General features: G+C 39.1%; 3 protein-coding genes across 3 annotated transcripts; 1 reads left to right on the top strand and 2 right to left on the bottom strand.

Moving 5' to 3' along the window:
* Nucleotides 1–2,071: 2,071 nt before the first annotated feature.
* Nucleotides 2,072–4,462, bottom strand: LOC119084626 (pescadillo homolog). Its single transcript, XM_037194694.1, has 5 exons — nt 4,273–4,462; nt 3,906–4,139; nt 2,722–3,823; nt 2,458–2,657; nt 2,072–2,394 (listed from the first exon to the last, which is right to left on the bottom strand). The coding sequence occupies exons 1-5, from the start codon at nt 4,288–4,290 to the stop codon at nt 2,128–2,130; spliced, it is 1,821 nt and encodes a 606-aa protein (XP_037050589.1). The 5' UTR covers nt 4,291–4,462; the 3' UTR covers nt 2,072–2,127.
* Nucleotides 4,463–9,854: 5,392 nt separating this feature from the next.
* On the bottom strand, nt 9,855–11,751 carry LOC119084625 (lysosomal acid glucosylceramidase-like). The gene is made up of 3 exons (XM_037194693.1): nt 11,118–11,751; nt 10,883–11,055; nt 9,855–10,822 (listed from the first exon to the last, which is right to left on the bottom strand). Exons 1-3 carry the CDS (start codon nt 11,661–11,663, stop codon nt 9,886–9,888), a joined length of 1,656 nt encoding a protein of 551 aa, XP_037050588.1. The 5' UTR covers nt 11,664–11,751; the 3' UTR covers nt 9,855–9,885.
* A 4,070-nt stretch (nt 11,752–15,821) lies between these two features.
* LOC119084624 (neutral alpha-glucosidase C-like) lies at nt 15,822–18,757 on the top strand. Its single transcript, XM_037194692.1, is given in 2 exon segments — nt 15,822–16,181; nt 16,247–18,757. Coding segments are annotated over 2 exon segments (2,784 nt in total). The 5' UTR covers nt 15,822–15,885; the 3' UTR covers nt 18,735–18,757.
* The last annotated feature ends 380 nt before the right edge of the window (nt 18,758–19,137 follow it).

The raw sequence follows: 19,137 nt of genomic DNA, 5'->3' as shown, positions 1-19,137 counted from the left end.
CATTAATTTCAGCATGAAAGTGTTGTTTGTATGTGTGGGTCAGCTGAAAAACAGCTGAAGCAAATTCATGATGAAATTTCACTGCCTCTGACTGTAGGTGAGTTTTTAACCAGTAAGACCCTATCTGCCTCGAAAGTACTCGCAAGTAATGTTCGTGTTTCTGGAAGAAACTCCATTGGAAAAGTGCATGTTTTCGAATTTATTAATTCCTCCTAGTCACACCAACGTCGAAGAATTATTTTCGAGAGAATTTGCTGAGTTGGGCCGATTGGACACTACTAGGCAGGTTAGCAGTTCCGATGGTCGTTCCGATCATGTCCGGAGCGTTAGCGGAGGACTTGATGCAGTCTAACTTCCAAAAAAAGAACGAAGAAAATTTTTTGAGACGCGGCAACTATATATAGGCGAGAATTTAAGTTTCTTTCCTTTGGCCTGTATCACCACAAATCCTATTCTATCTTATTCGCGCTTTAAATACGAGCAAAACGAGCTATCACTCGACTATGTAGGTTTAAAATTGCCGGAGATACATCGTTTTCAAGTTGGTCATTTTGATAGAAAATACACCAAATTAACGTTTTCCAAACAATCAAAATCTTTCAACTTACTCTGTATGTTTCTATCTATCTGTCTATCTATCTGTCTATCTGTCTATCTATCGACGGTCGATCTCGGAAACTAGTCAGCCAATCTCCTTGAAATTTTGCAGGAACCTCAGGGTGGGCATAAAAATGAAATTGTGATACGCCATTACCCCAGGAAAAACCAGAATTTTGTTTTATTGGCCTCGAAGTGGTTTCTGAGTGTGGTTTTCGAGGGTCGGGAACGAGTTTTCGGCTGTAGCTTAGCTGTATTGAAACCTACAGAGGCGTGCGACCCATCAAATGAAAGGTATTCGTAACACGATTCGAACAAAAAAATAAATAAAAAAATCGGGGCAGATTCGTTTGAGCTAGAGTGATTAGAGTGACCAAATTTTGAGCTACTCGAGCGTAGGATGAAAGGACTAATATTTTTTTGGGTTATGAGAGATAGAGAATTACTTTCTTCGGCAAAGTCTCAGAGTTTTACGAGTAGAAAAGAAGGGCATTTGTGAAAAATGTCGAAAGTTGGAAATGGGTGGGTCAATTGGGGTTTTAAAGATATTTCTTGAATGGTGGCAGATAGAGAATTACTTTCTTCGTCAAATTTTCAAATTTCGTCAAATTTTCGAATTTCGTCGAATTTCGTCAAATTTTCGAATTTCGTCAAATTTTCGATTTTCGTCAAATTTTCGAATTTCGTCAAATGTTTGATTTTCGTCAAATTTTTGATTTTCGTCAAATTTTCAAATTTCGTCAAATTTTCGATTTTCGTCAAATTTTCGAATTTCGTCAAATTTTCAAATTTCGTTAAATTTTCGATTTTCGTTAAATTTTCGAATTTCGTCAAATTTTCAAATTTCGCGAAATTTCCGAATTTCTGTTATAAACTGTTATAAAAAGCAGTGTTCTAAAACGACTGATATCCCAACAAAAATCTCTTCGAGAAAAGTGTGACGCAGTCTGGCTTAGTTTTTCTCATCATCTGCCAAATAATTTTTACCAAAAAAAAATTTGGCTGGAAACAACCAAAATTTTACCAAAAAAATCTGCGTCGCAAAGTGGCAAATGTTCAGGAACAGACCAGCAAGAAAATTTATCTGCCACATGCGACGCAGATTTTTTTGGTAAAATTTTGGTTGTTTCCAGTCAAATTTTTTTTGGTAAAAATTATTTGGCAGATGATGAGAAAACCTAAGCCAGCTTGTTTGAACTAATTGGGTGTAAAATTTAATTTTTGCCTAACGAAGCTGAAAGCGTCAACTCTAGCGATATCATTCATTTTAGAAATTGTACTTCAAAGACTGCGTCACACTTTTCTCGAAGAGATTTTTGTTGGGATTCAATAACTTGTTTGTATTTCTTCGTTTATTGGATTTAGCTGAAGACATATGGATTCAGTCATCCAAGACAGTGATTCTAAATTTAGGGTTGACTTGGGCAATAACCGTAGCCTTTAGAAGCTCGGAAGTGAAGAAAAACGCTGCGAATCGTTTAGAGTCTTAACAAATTTTAATCGTAAAGGGAGAAGCTGCAGACAAAACATTTACGACTTTAAATTCTTTTGCCGTTCCTCGATTTTGCGCTTCTTCTTCGTCTCTTTTTCCGCAGCATTGAATCGCTTTCGTTTCTTGTCCAACAACCAATGTTCCTTCTGCTTTTCCTGCTTCTCTTTGATTAATTTCCGGAACAGATTTCTGTGTCGTGGCTTCACCATTCGCGCCTTCAATCGGTGCTCCTCTGTTTCTACTTTTTTCAACGCCCGGGTGTTCTCCTTATGCAACTTTCCAGCCGTGACGGCCATTTTCTTTTTCTGAAAAATTGAAAAATCATTTTTGAGCGTTTCTGGCTGTTGAAATTTGTGATTTTAGTTTACCTCTTCTCGACGCTTTTTCTTCTTTTCTCTGGTTTCTTCGTCGTCATCTTCGTCCTCGTCATCACTTTCATCGGAGTCATCTTGTCGTTCCAATTTGAAAGCTTCTTCCAACTGTGCATCACGTTCCGGTTCGGGGATGTCTTCTTCATCATCGGATTTTGGTTGAGGCTCTTTTTCGTCATCTGTATCATCGCTTTGTTCTGCGGAACGAGTAGAACGTTAGAATTGAATCGAAAGAAAAATGAATTTGAACCAAAACCTTACCATGGGTCTCAATCAACGATGGATCGCGCAACGCCTTTTCCTCTGGTGGAATATAAATCTCTTCACGATTCGGATCGACGAACGGTGACAAATGTGCTGGTAGTACGGCTCCGATGAAATATTTGTTTACCGGCAACAACGTCATCTGATTCACACAATCGAAGACATACTGCGGTTGAATGTAATCCCTGGACATATACTGCTTGGAAACCTGTGGTCGGTCGACGATCTGATGAGTGATTGTCTCGTCGGTCTCGTCGAAAGTAGCTCCAGCGAATAAACCCTTGTCCCAAGATACTTTACCGCCGAACGAACGAATAATCAGCACCAATGGTTCACGGGGCACTTCTCGATTGATGAAGAATTTTAGTCCTTTGAACAGAGTTTTGAGTTTTTTCACTTCGACGGCTTCCTGTTTGAGTTTTTTGATTTTTTCGGAATCGGCATCGGACGCAAGTAGGTCAATGTCCAGCTCCTCTTCTTCTTCATCCTGAGCCGTCGGATCGGTTTTCAGTAGATCGATGTTGAGCGCAGCTATCCTTTCCGATACAAATTCGTGTTCATTGGAAAGATCGGCATTGTCGTCTTGGCCAATTTGTTTCGGGAATTGAGGCGGATACGTCAGATTCAACGAATGGTACAACCGGAAATTCACGAAGCCCAACATAATCGTGTAGAATTCCACGAAAATGGACATAACTTTGAAATCAACGTCGGATTTGGATTGCGGTTGGAACGGATAGTAATGCGGCACGATCCATGTAACCTTTTGCCCTTTGATGTCGGCCTGGAAGTAATATCCTTTGATCGAAATGAACACCTTGCGCAGCGATTTCGATGCGATCATGGCGTGCAGAAATTCGATTGTTAATCGTCGGCACATGGCTGACTGTTCACGAGGAACGAACTTCAGCGACGGGAATGTACTAAACAAGAACAGCAACGTAAGACAATCGTCCAGATCCTTGATGGCATCGATGAACGTTGGATAACGTTCTTTGACAATGTGATCAAGCTTCAGGTCGGGAAAAGCGTCCAATCGACGTTTCAGGTTTCGGAAGTCACGCACAGCCCGATCGCGATTCGTTCGGCGATTGAAAATCTAAAAATCACAAAATTTCGTTTACGACCAGATGTACACAAACGTCATGTCATGTCATGTACTATCAGCACCGTGCTATTACCTTGTAGTCTCGCAATGTCCAGACAATCGGTTCGTGCAACAAAAACTTGATGTCTTTTGAATGGTACAAGATTTTGATGTCTGAAGAACCTCGTTGTGCTCTACGTCGGTGTTTTGGTTCGCGTGGATAAATTCCTTTCAAAATACATAGACGACGGAAGTCATTCAAGGACAGTTGAAGTTTTCTCAACGCTTGTCGTCTGCTGATGTATTGGGATCCTTCACCCGATTCATACTGAAACATTCAAGGAAATAAATGAGCCTGTACACGTGAAGGGATTCTTCGGTAGTTGTAAACATAACCTCAACAATTACAATATTTCGGTGGAAATGAATTTAGTTGGGATGGGAATGTAGCTAGTTCTTACCTTCTTTAGACGCCTCATTGTTACTGTTTGTTATTGGATACTATGTTAAATTGTGCACTTAAATCGTTTGGTTAACTAAACTAGTCGACCGATGTGCACATGTATCAAAATGTAAAAGAAAAACATTAACTTTGACAGTTGCGACACGCGAGAGAATTCGATTTCGACAATCACAATAAATGCATTAAACGCACTGACCGTGATCTAATGGCGGCAGAATTAAACGTACCAGCTGTGTTCGAATTCACGATAAATAGTATTTTTGGCTCAACAGGTGTAGACACTACACCTGTGAAGTTTGCATACTGCATTTTGTGACAAAGGTCTGAAAATATGACCATCAGTAATTATAGACTTTCAGAGTTTAATGCGATGTGTAGGTTTGAAGAATTATTATCAAGTCGCCATGCAGGGACTAAAATAAGGATTTCTGTGCAGGTGGGAAATTTTTCGAAGGGGCGCCTAAACACAAAATCTTGGGCGCCAAAGTAACAATTTTTTATCCAAAAATAATATCATGTGTTCAGGACGTTGACGTAAATATATTTTACGATTTAAATGGAATTATTCCCCTGACCGTAAGTCTAGGGTCTTGCATCCAAAAAATCATTCAAAATGTCAAAATGTAAAGTCTCGTCAAGTTGCCGATCATACCTGATGGAGAAAATGAACAATATGACCTAAAAATCAAATTCCAGAAAATTACAGATAATTATCGGTTTACTGGACTAAAAGGTATTTTTGGTAGAATATCAGCCCTAAAAATCACAATAGTGGTGAGTTTTTGGGTATGAGGATGAGTTTTGTCTATAATTTATATATCTCAATGGATGTAACTGAAAAAATTCTCAAGTAACGTCTATAACATTTGTGATTTTTGATGAATTTTTGGACCCCTACTTATAGGTAAAAATATTTATTCAAATATTCTTCGTTAAATTAGGCTGTGTTCCGCCATTTTAAAAAATCTGAGTAAATTACATACAGTCAAAGGCAGTCAATTTTCAGCATAAATTAGCTTCAGTTGTTTTTCAGCTGATCCATACAAACAATAACAACCGTTTATACGTCTTTATACGGTTTTACCACTATCATGCGCGTGCGTGTAGCAGCTTCAACCGTATGAACAAGGAAAACCAGTTTTGATTGTATGTGTGGATCAGCTGAAAAACAGCTGAAGCAAATTTATGCTGAAAATTGACTGCCTTTGACTGTAAGGCACATTCCATGAAGACAAATCAAGTGACCAAAAACGGTAGTAACACATTTTGTCTAGCATATGGAAAAAAATTATTGAATTTTTTCATCGTTAAATAGGCGTCCAAAAAATCTAAAAAAATCTCGGATGTTTACCCTCCATACAGACATTTTTTGAGAATTTCTACCGATTTTTACGTTAACACACCAGAGAGAAATAAATGAGAAACAAAATTCACATTTTTGTTAATAACTCCATTTTAGAGTTTCATACGCCACTTCACTGAAAATAGTTCTAGGCCAAAACCTTTCGAATGATTTAGTTCCTTTAGTGTCACTTTTTACATGCCTGTTTTCTTTCCATTTTTTTTAGTTTTTAGGAAAGTGAAAGCTACAAATGTGAAATACTTTGATTCTGTATCTCCATCTAAATGATGATAAAAGATTATAGAAAACTGATATCGACAATGCCATTATCATTTTTCAATTAGGTTCAATGCGCCGCAGGCAAAATTTGTATTAAAATTACATTCATTTGACTATTTCAAGTCAGATAATTGTAATTTTTCTTGTGGGCAGATCTGGATTCGCAGGTGGGAATTAGAGGGGCGCAGGTGGGAAAATTCCCACCTGCGATGTTCCTTAGTTTAGTCCCTGTCGCCATGCCTCCTGCCGTAGCTCAAATGAAAGAGTAAAGTCCAAAGTTTTTTTTTTTGACATACTTTGGTTTTCCGAATTTTCCATTTTCACTGGACTTTTTTGTCAGAAAAAAAGTTGAGTTTCAAAATGCGAGTTAAATTTAATTTTTGCAAGGAAATGATGTTCAGAAGATTTCTTCTCCATGAAATTATCAGAAATAAGGTATGGCAGTCTTTCCTATCTTTAACGGTGGCGGATATGGAACCGATTTTCCGCATTCCCACCATATAGGAATTTTCAAGATTTTTCTAGGAAGAGGTTTCGGCGATTCTTGAGTGGTGCTCTTAAGATAAGGTAATAGTCTCAATAAGTCTGAATCCTGTATATTTAGACGGATAGTGAAGAATTTGTTAACAAGCTCGGTATACCGGATCTGACGAACTTCAAAAGAGACGAGAAAGCAGCTGGTAGACCGATGGCTTCACCGACACCATTAGCAACTATGATCAACTAATCAGACTCGAATTTAACATTTTTTCTGATCGAAAAACTAGGCCCCACCTTTTGGGCGGGTCAGGTCCCTTGACTGACAATTTTTTCAATATATTTTTAATCAATTTCATTTTATTTTCCATTGTTAATCTTCCGAAACATCACAAATAACTGATATAAAACCTTCGCTTGAGTACAAGTTTTTTGGAAAACCACTTTTTCTGTTCTCTATTTTCTTGTAAATTTGCGGCCAGATTTTTAATCAACAATATATAAATAGACAGAGACTCGTGTGAATTACGGCCCTCGCTCCGCTCTGCCCGCAAACTTCCCACTCGTATAAGTCGTCTATTATTCAGTTTTAGTCTTATTGTTAAACAAAAGTAAAACATAGCTAACGCCGACCCGTACGAAACACCTATTCGTATCAAAAGCCTTTAATGTGTAACTCCTCATTTCTCTTACTTCATTTTCTTCTCTGCTGAAAAACTATTCTTCCTTTTAAATCACTTACATTATCCACTCTTTGCCTTGTTATCATATACAACTAAATTGCCGGAGTCAATATAGACAGCCCCGTACGAAGTCAAATTTCATAAATTCCTATTTAAACAGCTGTATACCGCTATATTTACCTATATTTCACTGTAAATAAACATTTCACAGAGGAATATGCTATTATATAGCTCTATATGCCTGTATATAGCTCAATATAGCTGTATATAGGTATATATAGATGTCCATATATGGAATCCCTGAAACCCCTCACACTTAACACATTATTTCCATGTTAACAGAAACTCTCTAAGTACCATTTTCCCCAAGATACTTCAATTTTACTAAAATCCAATATGGCCGCCGGCAGCCATTTTGTTAGGAGACCGGAAATAGTACCGACGCTTTACATTCGTTAATACCTTTCAAACAAAAAAAATCATGAAATTCGGTCAAAATTTACTCGAGATATTGTCAAAATACACCACGTTCACTGTACTTCCGAGTAGCCAGATAAGAGCTCACTCCAAGAGACCTAGCTCACGCTCCGGAGAACATAATTTCATAATAATTTTTTTCCCTGATTGGTACGGTCAATACCTATCTAATAAAGCTAAAACAGACGAAATATGTTCAAATGTGGCCGACCTACAAGCAAAAACTGCTTGCCGCCCTGTGCCTGTTCCACACCAAGGGGTCTAACTCACGAGTCGGTCATCCGATTTCCATAAACTTTTTTTTTGTCGATCGGTATTGTAAATACCTTTTATTTGACGTATCAGTTACAAGTGTAACGTTTGAATGTCCGGAGATATCTTCGAAAAACCGTAAAGCACTTATTGGGCCACAGCTCGGGAGGGGTCGATCCAAAATCACTCATCTTCGAACTTAGCCTGTCTTTTGACATTACCAAACGGCAAAAAAAAAGAATTTTCAAAATCGGATGCGTTTTACTCAAGTTATCGTGCAGACAGACAGACGGACAGACGGACATTTTTTTTTCGCGGATTTGGCATCTCTAGACAACCACAATAGGTTTCCCCTTACTCAGGGAGTCTAATTCGACGTGTTACAAACGTATGCGTAAACCTATAAGACCCCAGTACTTCGTACGGGTCTAAAGATGCGAATTTGGAACGATTAGAGGACTCTTTCACTTTGGTACAATATAAAATAGGACGGTAGACGTTCTTCCGGTGTTGAGGAATTTCGCGCCGTGTCATTCACAATAACCCACAAAGTGACATTTTCCTTATACAAAATATAAGGCGCGGCGCGAAATTCCTAGCAGTCGTTCTTCCCTTACACTTATGTACCCCCCGGTACTTTCTACATTCACAAAACCTTTAATCATGATTGTTTGATTGTTTTTTTAGTGTCATTCCATACATTTGAGTAACGATTCAGAAATTGGTTTTTCATAAAATTTTATAAATATTTTATGTCATGGCGTGAAATATGCTAATTTTGCCTGTAATAGCTGACTATCACCGTTGTAGAAAACTATCATGAGTGATAGCTGACTATAACCGTGATAGCTGACTATAACCGTGATAGCTGACTATCACCGTGATAGCTGACTATCACCGTGATAGCTGACTATCACCGTGATAGCTGACTATCACCGTGATAGCTGACTATCACCGTGATAGCTGACTATCACCGTGATAGCTGACTATCACCGTGATAGCTGACTATCACCGTGATAGCTGACTATCACCGTGATAGCTGACTGTCACCGTGATAGCTGACTATCACCGTGATAGCTGACTATCACCGTGTTAGCTGACTGTCACCGTGATAGCTGACTATCACCGTGATAGCTGACTATCACCGTGATAGCTGACTATCACCGTGATAGCTGACTATCACCGTGATAGCTGACTATCACCGTGTTAGCTGACTGTCACCGTGATAGCTGACTATCACCGTGTTAGCTGACTGTCACCGTGATAGCTGACTATCACCGTGATAGCTGACTATCACCGTGATAGCTGACTATCACCGTGATAGCTGACTATCACCGTGATAGCTGACTATCACCGTGATAGCTGACTATCACCGTGATAGCTGACTATCACCGTGATAGCTGACTATCACCGTGATAGCTGACTATCACCGTGATAGCCAACTAACATGCGCGATAACTAATATAACCAACAAAATCAAATTTCATCAAAGTAATCTTTTTCGATTGAATTTTCCAACAGTGGAAAATACTGTTTTTCTGGAATAACTTTCAGATCCTTAATCCCACATATCCCATCTTCGAACTTAACCTCAGGAATTCAATTCTGCGTCGATTAAAAAAATAAAATTGGTAATTGGTTGATAATTACTCAAGTTATCGTGTATACAAGCAAAATATTGGGACAAACAATTCCGTTTTTCATAACATTTCATACAACCTTTGGTATACAAACATTCTAGGGTATTTTCCGGCATAAGACCCTGACTTACAGTCAAGGGAATTAACATTCAATTATCAGGCTTGTCTGAGAGAGAAGCACAAAATCAAGTAACGATGAGATTCTGAAAGTGACTATATCGGAACGACGGCGAGTAGTCACGAACCACTGCAAGCTTAATATTCATCTCCATAGAATAGATCGGTGATCGGTCCATCGATTCTCCACGATGAGAATATTTGGCATCATGGAAAGTGCTTGAAGGAGAAGTACTTGGGAAAGGGAAACAAGGAATCTTAGATTTGGGTTTCCGCCTCTATGATGCCTACTCGAAAGGAAATCTCAATTTATGTTTTCTTCTCTTTTATTCAGAAAGTTCTACTTAGACTAACGAAAGCAGCGCTGGCAATATTAAAATCATTATCATTATCGGATGAAACACCTTTGCACTACCACTAACACACTCCTCGCCATAATATACCATTGAGTTGAATGAATGTGGTTCAACTTTCACTCGTACATCACCCACATCAGGATCATTCAAATTGAAGTACTGCTCCTGATCGTATGTATTAATTACAATAACAACTGTTCCACCGTCAGGTCTTTCAAAGACTCCCAGTTCCAGTTTACCTTCCTCCTCTACCATTCCACCAATGCGAACTGTACCAGGTGGAAGAAATTTCGAAAAATGAGCCATGCTGTAGTACTGAGTGTTTTTGTAAAATTCTCCAGCCTCTGGATTGACAATGATTGGCGCCGAATGCGTATTTCCCACCCAATTCGGTCCACCCTCCATATCTAAAACCAGATTCCAGTCAATCCATCCTTGAACTCGATGTAGTAAATTCAGTAGAATATCATGAGCATAGTCTTCAGCTAGTACCCATAGACCTAATCCGATGGGATCATTGTCATCATCATTTCGATTGCATGCTTCGGTAGCGAGAAGAATTTTATCGGCAAACTTGTCGTGAATGTCGTCATAGACTGAATATGGACCAGCAGTACCGTAAAAATACCAATGCAAAGCAAGACCAGCCAAATAGCGTGAAGCGACTGTGTCATTAAAGACGACGTCAGCCCAGTCTTTGGCCAGAGGGCGATTGTGGTCAAGTGCCAGAATGTGAAAAGATTCGGGCGGAAATCCAGCGGCTTCGAAAATGGGTCCCAGATCGAGTTTAGCAAAGTCGCGTTCCATCTCAGCGTTAAATCCACAAGTGTTCCATGGAAAGGATGCATCCCATCCAGTCATTGGTTCATTCTGAATTGTCATGCCCCAGAAAGGAAGTCCATTGGCTTTGTACGATTCAAAGAATCTGAATGAAAGACATTAGGTCAGAAAGTGGTCAGATCGTCGGAACATCACAACATTTTACTTTAGGAGATATTTGGCGTATTGTTTCCATTGGTATGAACCTGCTTCAGAAATGAGCTGTCCTCCATTGTTAAGTTTTCCATTTGTTTTCATCCATGCTGGGGGACTCCATGACGAGCCAATAAACTTAATCGATTTGTCTGCGTGCTGCAATGCTTCCTTCATTTGAGGAAACTAACGGAGGGGAAAAATTAGTAATCCAAAGTCGAATCGGTTACAAGGTAACACTCTCAAACCTTCATTTGCAAATCCTCCTCAACAAGAGCCCAGTTATTCAACTCCCAGTCGTCAGCAACGTCATCGTACGTATATGGTCTATTAGAGAAATCACAACCAGAGATGACAACTCTGGCAGTCGAATATTCGATGCCTTCATCTGAGAAATAAGAGTGTAGCACTTTGGTTCTAAGATTCGATGAAAGACGATTCAATCCGATGGCGGCAGCATCGCTCCAAGAACCACCAAATCCTATGATTTCTTGATACTTCAGATTTCGGTTGATTGTTACATTGCGAAACGAAACTCCAGTCAAATCGTTGCCAAACTGTACGTCTCTTCTCTCTAAACGTTTACCAGCTCGATCACTTTCGTACACATGAAGAATTCCACATTTGGTTGGAGTTATAGGATCTAGAGTGTCACAGTAGCTCTCAGTGCAAACGCATACGACGGAGTCATGCTGAAAACGTCGCGATTGACAAGGATTGGCTGCTTCAACCGAATGTTGCGTATTTATTGATATTAATAGCACAGAGCATAGTACAAACACAAAAGTGGTCATTATGACAACGACTAACCGCTCTGTAGAATGCAGTAAGATTATTTCGACCAGCGTTTAAGTAAGAATTGAAAATGAAACTCCAATCTGAGCACTGACGAAGCAGTTTGAATAGGAACCCATTGAAGCAAGAGATGGTGTGCTTTATCTAGAAGATTAGGTCTAACTGATAATCGGTCGAGCAATGTTGGGCTATCAGGATCCGAAACAGCTAGGTACTTTCGATAGCAGAATGTTGTTGTTTTACGTACTAGGTGTGATATTACCAGTACGAGCCGCAGACGAACTTGACACCATAACATGTCGTGTGCGTAACATGTTATATTACATGAAAACTGATATTTCAAGATCAAATTTAAGGCTCGGAACAGGTCAAGTTGACCTGAAACCTGAAATTCAGGCTAATCTGACCTGAATTTACCTGAAACCTGAAAATCAGCAAAAGTTCGCATAAATCAGGTCAGATTTCAGGTATATCTGGGATTTTTCAGGTATACCTAAGTCCTGACTTGATTTGCTTGAACTTTTATTGATTTTCGGTTTTCAGATAAATTCAGGTCAGTTCAAGCAGGTCGACTTGAGTTCAGATAAAGGGATACCTGTTCCATTGTACAAATTGTCGTTGGTTTTCTGAAGTTTCCATTGGTAAGTAATGTACTATTACATACTGCATGCGTCGAAAACCGTATTTTTCATGTTCTAAGCACTACTTTCGAAGCTCTCAGCATGTTCACTACATAAGTAGAACAAAGAGTCTCCTTTTCGTGTGTTTATTGACCTGGTCTTCGCATCTGATCAACAAAATTCACACGAAAACTCTACTTTTCATCTTTCAGATTCAATTTAAAGACTTTGTGCCAAGACTTTCAATGAATTACAAGAATTTCTCCAATAACTTCTCCGAACTAATTTTATACGTGTAGCAACCATAAATATCAAGCCACTTGAAAAAGTCTTGATTATAAATTTACTGCTACGTCTTATCGTAGCTGATGTTCTCGTTTATAATGCTTTCTTGAGGGCATGATACGTTCGTATGTGAGTTTTTTTATGAAGATTATCAGAAGTGGCTCCATAAATGTTAAAAAAGAAGACAGAAATCTTTTGAATTTTACTGCACTACAGACGTAATTCTTGAGGTTGAATAAATGACTCACCAAAACTAATATACTCTATGTGGACAACATTTCGAAAATGTATTTTTACTCAAATGATACCGAGGTATTTATTCACGAACCTGCCTTAGTTACTAGATTTGCCATCAGCTGATGACCTTATCTTCCAGTCGGTTAAATATACTCTGGAAAATAGTTTTAGTAACATGAGGAAACGAACATTTGGAAATTCAGTTGTGATCCAGATGATTTGGATGACACTATATAGAAAAGACAAAAATGAGAACAGAAGACCAATGAGTTTTGTGCACGTAAACTTTTTAATGACTGTCCCATGCGAAAGTTGACCATTACAAAACAGTTTGCCTCCTGCGAAAATGATCCATTACATGAACAATATTTGCCAATGCCAGTATATATTCGGGTAATTCCATGGTTAGTTGCGTTACAAATTTCGTTAACTGTGAGTCATAAAGTTAATTGTGCTGGCTATGTTTTGCGGTAACAAATCAGTCTATAAATTTTCTAATACTCTAAAGTATAGTTTCCACTTAAAAAGAGCACTCCGTTTAGCCTCCGTTTACATGACAGTTGTAAAATAGAACAAAAGAACTGTCACGCAAACGGAGTGGAGATTGAATTTATTTCAATTTTTACTCCGTTTACGTGACAGTTCCTTTGTTCTATTTTACAACTGTCATGTAAACGGAGGCTAAGCGGAGTGCTCTTTTTAAGTGGAAACTATACTTAATACTCTAAATTTTTAGCCTGCCAAGTGTGACTTGTGTGATTGCAGAAGTCAGCGGTTAGTTGCGCTACACGTTTGTGACATATCGAAATATTTTCACCAAATAAAAACTGATTTCGGTAAGCTTTTTTTTCCCTGAAAGCAATGGCCAAGACGCGCAGTTTAAGCTCATTATGACGTTGGTAGCCCAAAATTTGGGAGAGATATGTCTGTAAAAGTAATATTTTTCGGAGGTCATTAACAGCCAGGATTTTTTTTTCGCAAAATTGGTGGTTAACAGAAAATGTTTCTTTGACTCAAAACCGTTTAAAAATTGGCTAGAAAATTCGAGGATGACACTTATCACCACTGGGAAGCTGTTTTCGCCTATTACACTCATCCAACTAACCTGATTGACCCAAAGTTATTTTTCTGGTGAAGTCGCATGCTGTAGCTTTCGAATGGCACCGATCTTCAGTTTTTATTTGAAAAAATGTAATTTCGGCAACGTTTGGGTCGAAGTGATTTTACCTTATTTCAAAGCAGAATGAACCAAAAAACTTCAAAAAAAAATTAATTTCGTGTCATTTGGAGCAATTGTGGAATTATATAGATCAGATCTACAGGAAAACAAATTTACAAAAATCATTTGAGATTTATTGAGAATATCTCGAAATGTCGAATACAAAAAAACACTTTTTGTCATATCTCCCCGAGACCTCATTTTACAATGACCTCATATTGGTGTCAAACTACGCGTCTTGTCAATAGCTTTCAGCAAAAAAAATGTTTAATGAAATCGGTTCAGGTTTCGCGACATAAAGTTTGCTAAAAATTTGCTAAAAACAACCACACCATAAAAATGGTGGTATCTCCCCGAGATTTTCGGCCACCGACCTAATATGGGGCTTAAACGACGCGTCTGGTCAAGAGCTTTCAAGGGAAAAAAAGTTTCATTTTGTGAAAATATTTCGAACAGTCACAAATTAGCTGGAATTACCCACTTTTATATACTACTAGAAACCAGTATATAAACGTATATGGTGACAATGCGTCCATATATCGAAAGTACGTATACGCCCAGCATATGGAAATACTGGAATTGTTCATATACTGTCATTTACGTGTTTTTTATGGAAGAAAGTCGAAAAAGGTATATAGTGTTCAAAGAGAATGTCAAAAAGAGTGTTCACCCATCGAGCTCAGTTAAATTAACTGGTTTTTTCCTAGTTAACTGGACTTTTACATACAAATTTTGACGTATCACCCAACGGAACCAGTTAATTTTTCTCTCTTTTACGCTCTTTGAACACTGTATATATTGAAAATACGTATACGACATGCCCTTATACAGTGTTCAAAGAGCGTAAAAGAGAGAAAAATTAACTGGTTCCGTTGGGTGATACGTCAAAATTTGTATGTAAAAGTCCAGTTAACTAGGAAAAAACCAGTTAATTTAACTGAGCTCGATGGGTGAACACTCTTTTTGACATTCTCTTTGAACACTATATACTTGTATGCGCTTCTTCGATAATTTTTTTTCGCTCGGGTAATCAACTTTTGCAAACCAGAATAGATTGAATGTTGGTACGAAATTCATTGACCCGGAAACCAGTTTATGATACTCGCAAACTTAGACTAAATAGTAATAGACTGACCCTTCATTTTAATCTAAGATCACAAACTCACTTGTGCGTTTTTTTTAGCAACTTGCTTCTGTACTTTCGACGAGCGTAGTTGTATACATCGGCTTCGTCTCGGACATGCAAACTCTACGCTTGTCGCAAAGGCCAGTTAGCGAAGCTTGATGCTCAAAAAACACTCTTATGGGTTTACTTTGAATAAAAAAGTTGTTAGACCTCATATCATGAAATTAATTACTTTCGCATCATCCAGCGTAATCTACTATTACAAATCAACCTAATCTAGATGATTACATGCACATATCGCTCGATCAGCCGTTTCAGGAAATTTCCAATAACATTGGATACTGAGTGTGTTCCAGTTTCAACACAAATATTTTGTATGATGATGTCACCAAGATCAGGTGCCTCGTTTGCTTTAACGTGAAAAAATGCAGTATATGTGGGTGGGGTCGTGTGCTCATAATTTTTAAAATATATGCATGGCGGATATGGATGGCGACTTATAAATAATAATTTATGGAATCAAGAGCTTATTACATCAATTGCTGATAAAATAGCCATTACGTCTGTTTACAAATTCATTAATTTCAAAAGGCAGTCCAATCGACTGAATTCATGTTCGATAAGCTTAAACAAATATATTGTCGAACATTAAAAACATCTTGAGTGAGCACACAGTCTGTTAGTATCTTTCCAGTGGACGAACAAGTAACTTGTTCAAATTAATCGCGAAGAAAATGAGATTAGTGTTTGCAACGTTGGGGATCATAATTCTTGCTATCAGTCTCGTAACGGCTGTAGACGAATGGAAATTCAAGAAGTGTAATCAAAGCAGTTTTTGCCGGAGATGCCGTTATATGAATCAGAATGAATCACCATACGAAGTTCTACCTGCAACTTTGTCAATTGACGGTCACATGAAAGTCGATCTGATAAATAATGAAAATAGCAAGACGTTTGTGCTTTCGCTGAAGGCTCTTCCTGATAACTCTTTTCATTATGAAATCGACGAAAAGGCACCACTGAAGCCCAGGTAAACCATTAAAACGAAATTGAATCCTCAGACCTCTGATTACTACTCGAAACTTCCGATTTAAGGTATCGTGTTACAGAAGCTCTCCTGCAAAATCCAACAATAATTCCAATTCAAGTGACTACAACTGCCTCGCAAATACTAGTCACATCAAAATCGGGCACAGTCATCATCCACAATGCACCATTCAAAATGGAATTCTATCAGGGCGATCAGCTTGCATTGACGGTGAACGGATTGGGTCTGATGCGATACGAACATTTGCGCGAGAAACCCGCTGTTCTCGATCCTACTGAGGATCCAGACTCATGGGAAGAAACATTCAACGGTATTACAGATGTGAAACGAAATGGACCCGAGGCGATCTCAATGGATTTTGTGTTCAATGGTGCGGACGTTCTCTTTGGAATCCCAGAACATGCTGACAATTTTGCTTTACGGACAACACTCAACGAAGAACCTTATCGCTTATACACGTTGGATGTTCCCAATTTTTTGGTTGACAGTCCGATGGCATTGTACGGTGCAGTACCGGTACTCTACTCTCACAGCGCTGCTAGAACCACTGGAATTTATTGGCAGAATTCAGCTGAAACTTGGGTGGATATCCACAACTCGAGCACAGCACATTTCATGTCGGAGGCAGGAATAATCGACGTTTTTGTGTTTCTGGGACCTACGCCATCTGAGGCTTTCAGTCAGTATACAAAGCTAACAGGTCATGTAAATTTGCCGCAAATGTTCTCAATTGCATACCACCAATGTCGCTGGAACTATGTAAATACAACGGACGTTCTGACCGTGGTGGAAAATTACGATATCTTCGATATACCGTTGGACACAATGTGGCTGGACATCGACTATACTGATGACAAGAAATACTTTACGTGGGACAGAACCAATTTTCCGGATCCTCTTGGACTTATTGATACTCTAAATTCAACCGGACGTCGCCTTACTTTCATCATCGATCCGCACATCAAACGCGACGAAAACTATTTTCTTCATCAGGAGTGCACCGCCCGAAACTACTATGTTAAGAACGAGACAGGAATGGATTATGAAGGTGATTGTTGGCCAGGTGCATCCAGCTACATTGACTTTTTCAATCCAGACGCTAGGAAACATTACGCAGATCAGTATTTGATGGAGAAATTTGTTGATCAGTCCATTTACACCGGTATCTGGAACGATATGAATGAACCGGCAGTCTTTGATGACGATAACGAAAAAACGATGCCACGAGCAAATCTACATTACGGGGGATGGGAGCATCGCAATCTGCATAACATGTATGGTTTCATGCACACCAAGGGGACTTTCGATGGTGTTCTACGTAGATCCAACAGTCAGCTGAGACCGTTCATTTTGACGCGATCATTTTTTGCTGGAAGTCAACGTTATGCGGCAGTTTGGACTGGAGACAACACAGCCGGTTGGTCATACTTGCAAGTGTCCATTAAAACTTGCTTATCCTTGGCGGTTGTGGGCTTCTCCTTTTGTGGATCAGATATTGGTGGCTTCTCTGAAGAACTAATGGAAAGATGGTATCAGGCCGCAGCGTACCAACCATTCTTCAGGAATCACGCCACTTCAGGCAGTAGAAGACGCGAGCCCTACTTGTTTGAAAACTCGGTAGACATTTTCCGAGATGCTATTCGAGCTCGGTACAGCTTACTGCCACTTTGGTACACGATGTTTTATGAACACGAATTGAATGGATTGCCCGTGATGAGACCAATGCTGGCGAATTATCCAACAGACGTTAACAGTTTTCACCTAGACAGCCAATACATGCTGAGCGATGTTCTTTTAATCGCTCCAGTAATGGCAGCTGGTGCAACATCAGTTGATGTTCATTTTCCATCAAAGTCATCAGGCAGCCTCAGCGACATATGGTAAGACATCGATGATTACAGCATCATAGCTTCGACCAGTCAAACAAAATCCATTCCGGTCGATGCGAAGAAGACCCCCGTTTATCAACGAGGCGGCACCATTCTTCCGAGAAAAGAAACGATTCGAAAATCGTCAGCATTCATGAAAAATGATCCAATTACCCTGTTTGTAGCGGTCGATAGTAACAAAAAGGCTACCGGAACATTGTTCATCGATGACGAAGAAAGCTACGACTACCGCAGTGGAAAGTATCTTTATTTGAACAGTAGCTTCTCCGATGACACGTTAAGTAACAAATTTATGGATAGCTTGGCATCGTTCACTACGCCAGTTGAACTGCAAAGAGTAGTCATAGCTGGCCTTTCAAGAGTACCGCTGTTTGCCACATTGAAATCAGCCAATGGAATCACATCCAGATTGGACGTAGTAAACGTTACTGCAAACTCTTTTGCAGTCAGTGGAGGCGGAGCTAAAATGATGAACGAATGGGAAATTGAGCTAAGTTTTGCGCAGACTACAGACCCAACAACGAGTCCGACACCAAGTCCGACGACAACCACACCACCGTCGAGTGGCGTATCGAAGGCAGTTATTTCGAGTTCGTTAGCACTGCTAATTGTTAGCATTAAATTTATTAATTCATTACTTTGTTGATAAAGGAATACATTTAGAGCATTCACTGTTTTTGCCACGCAAAATTAGACATTTTCAATTTAGAAATGCGAAAAAAACATTTACGGAAGCTTAGAAACCGTAACCGCTGATAGAAAGTGGAAATAAAATCTACAAAATGATGTTCCTAGAATCCAGGATGAAGCCAGGTTTAGATTTTCGGTATATAGTCCGGGCTGCTATTCCAAATTTTTTGTTGGTCTCTTGAACCGGTAAAAACCAATTTTTAATCTCAAAGGATTCTGAAAGATTAGTTCGATAACTAAAACTCGTAGAACAACTTTTTTGTCGAGTGTTTGGAACAAACCGGGCTATGGAGGATTCCCGATAAAGTATAAAAACGAGCCATCAGAACAGTCGGAGCGTTTGCTGCGACTGAGCCCCG

The sequence above is a fragment of the Bradysia coprophila genome, unplaced genomic scaffold (assembly GCF_014529535.1).
Source record: "Bradysia coprophila strain Holo2 unplaced genomic scaffold, BU_Bcop_v1 contig_87, whole genome shotgun sequence".
NCBI lineage: Eukaryota > Metazoa > Arthropoda > Insecta > Diptera > Sciaridae > Bradysia > Bradysia coprophila.
This window is presented reverse-complemented; position numbering and strand designations above follow the sequence as displayed.

Excerpts from the sequence above, each read along its gene's own strand:
- LOC119084626 (XM_037194694.1), bottom strand. Across the intron at positions 2,658-2,721 it reads ATCGTTGATTGAGACCCATG|AACAAAGCGATGATACAGAT; the intron begins GTAAGGTTTTGG and ends CTCGTTCCGCAG. Across the intron at positions 2,395-2,457 it reads AGAAAAAGCGTCGAGAAGAG|AAAAAGAAAATGGCCGTCAC; the intron begins GTAAACTAAAAT and ends TCAATTTTTCAG.
- LOC119084625 (XM_037194693.1), bottom strand. The coding sequence starts at position 11,663 with ATGACCACTTTTGTGTTTGTACTATGCTCTGTGCTATTAATATCAATA. Across the intron at positions 11,056-11,117 it reads AGGAGGATTTGCAAATGAAG|TTTCCTCAAATGAAGGAAGC; the intron begins GTTTGAGAGTGT and ends CCCCTCCGTTAG. Across the intron at positions 10,823-10,882 it reads TACGCCAAATATCTCCTAAA|ATTCTTTGAATCGTACAAAG; the intron begins GTAAAATGTTGT and ends TCTTTCATTCAG.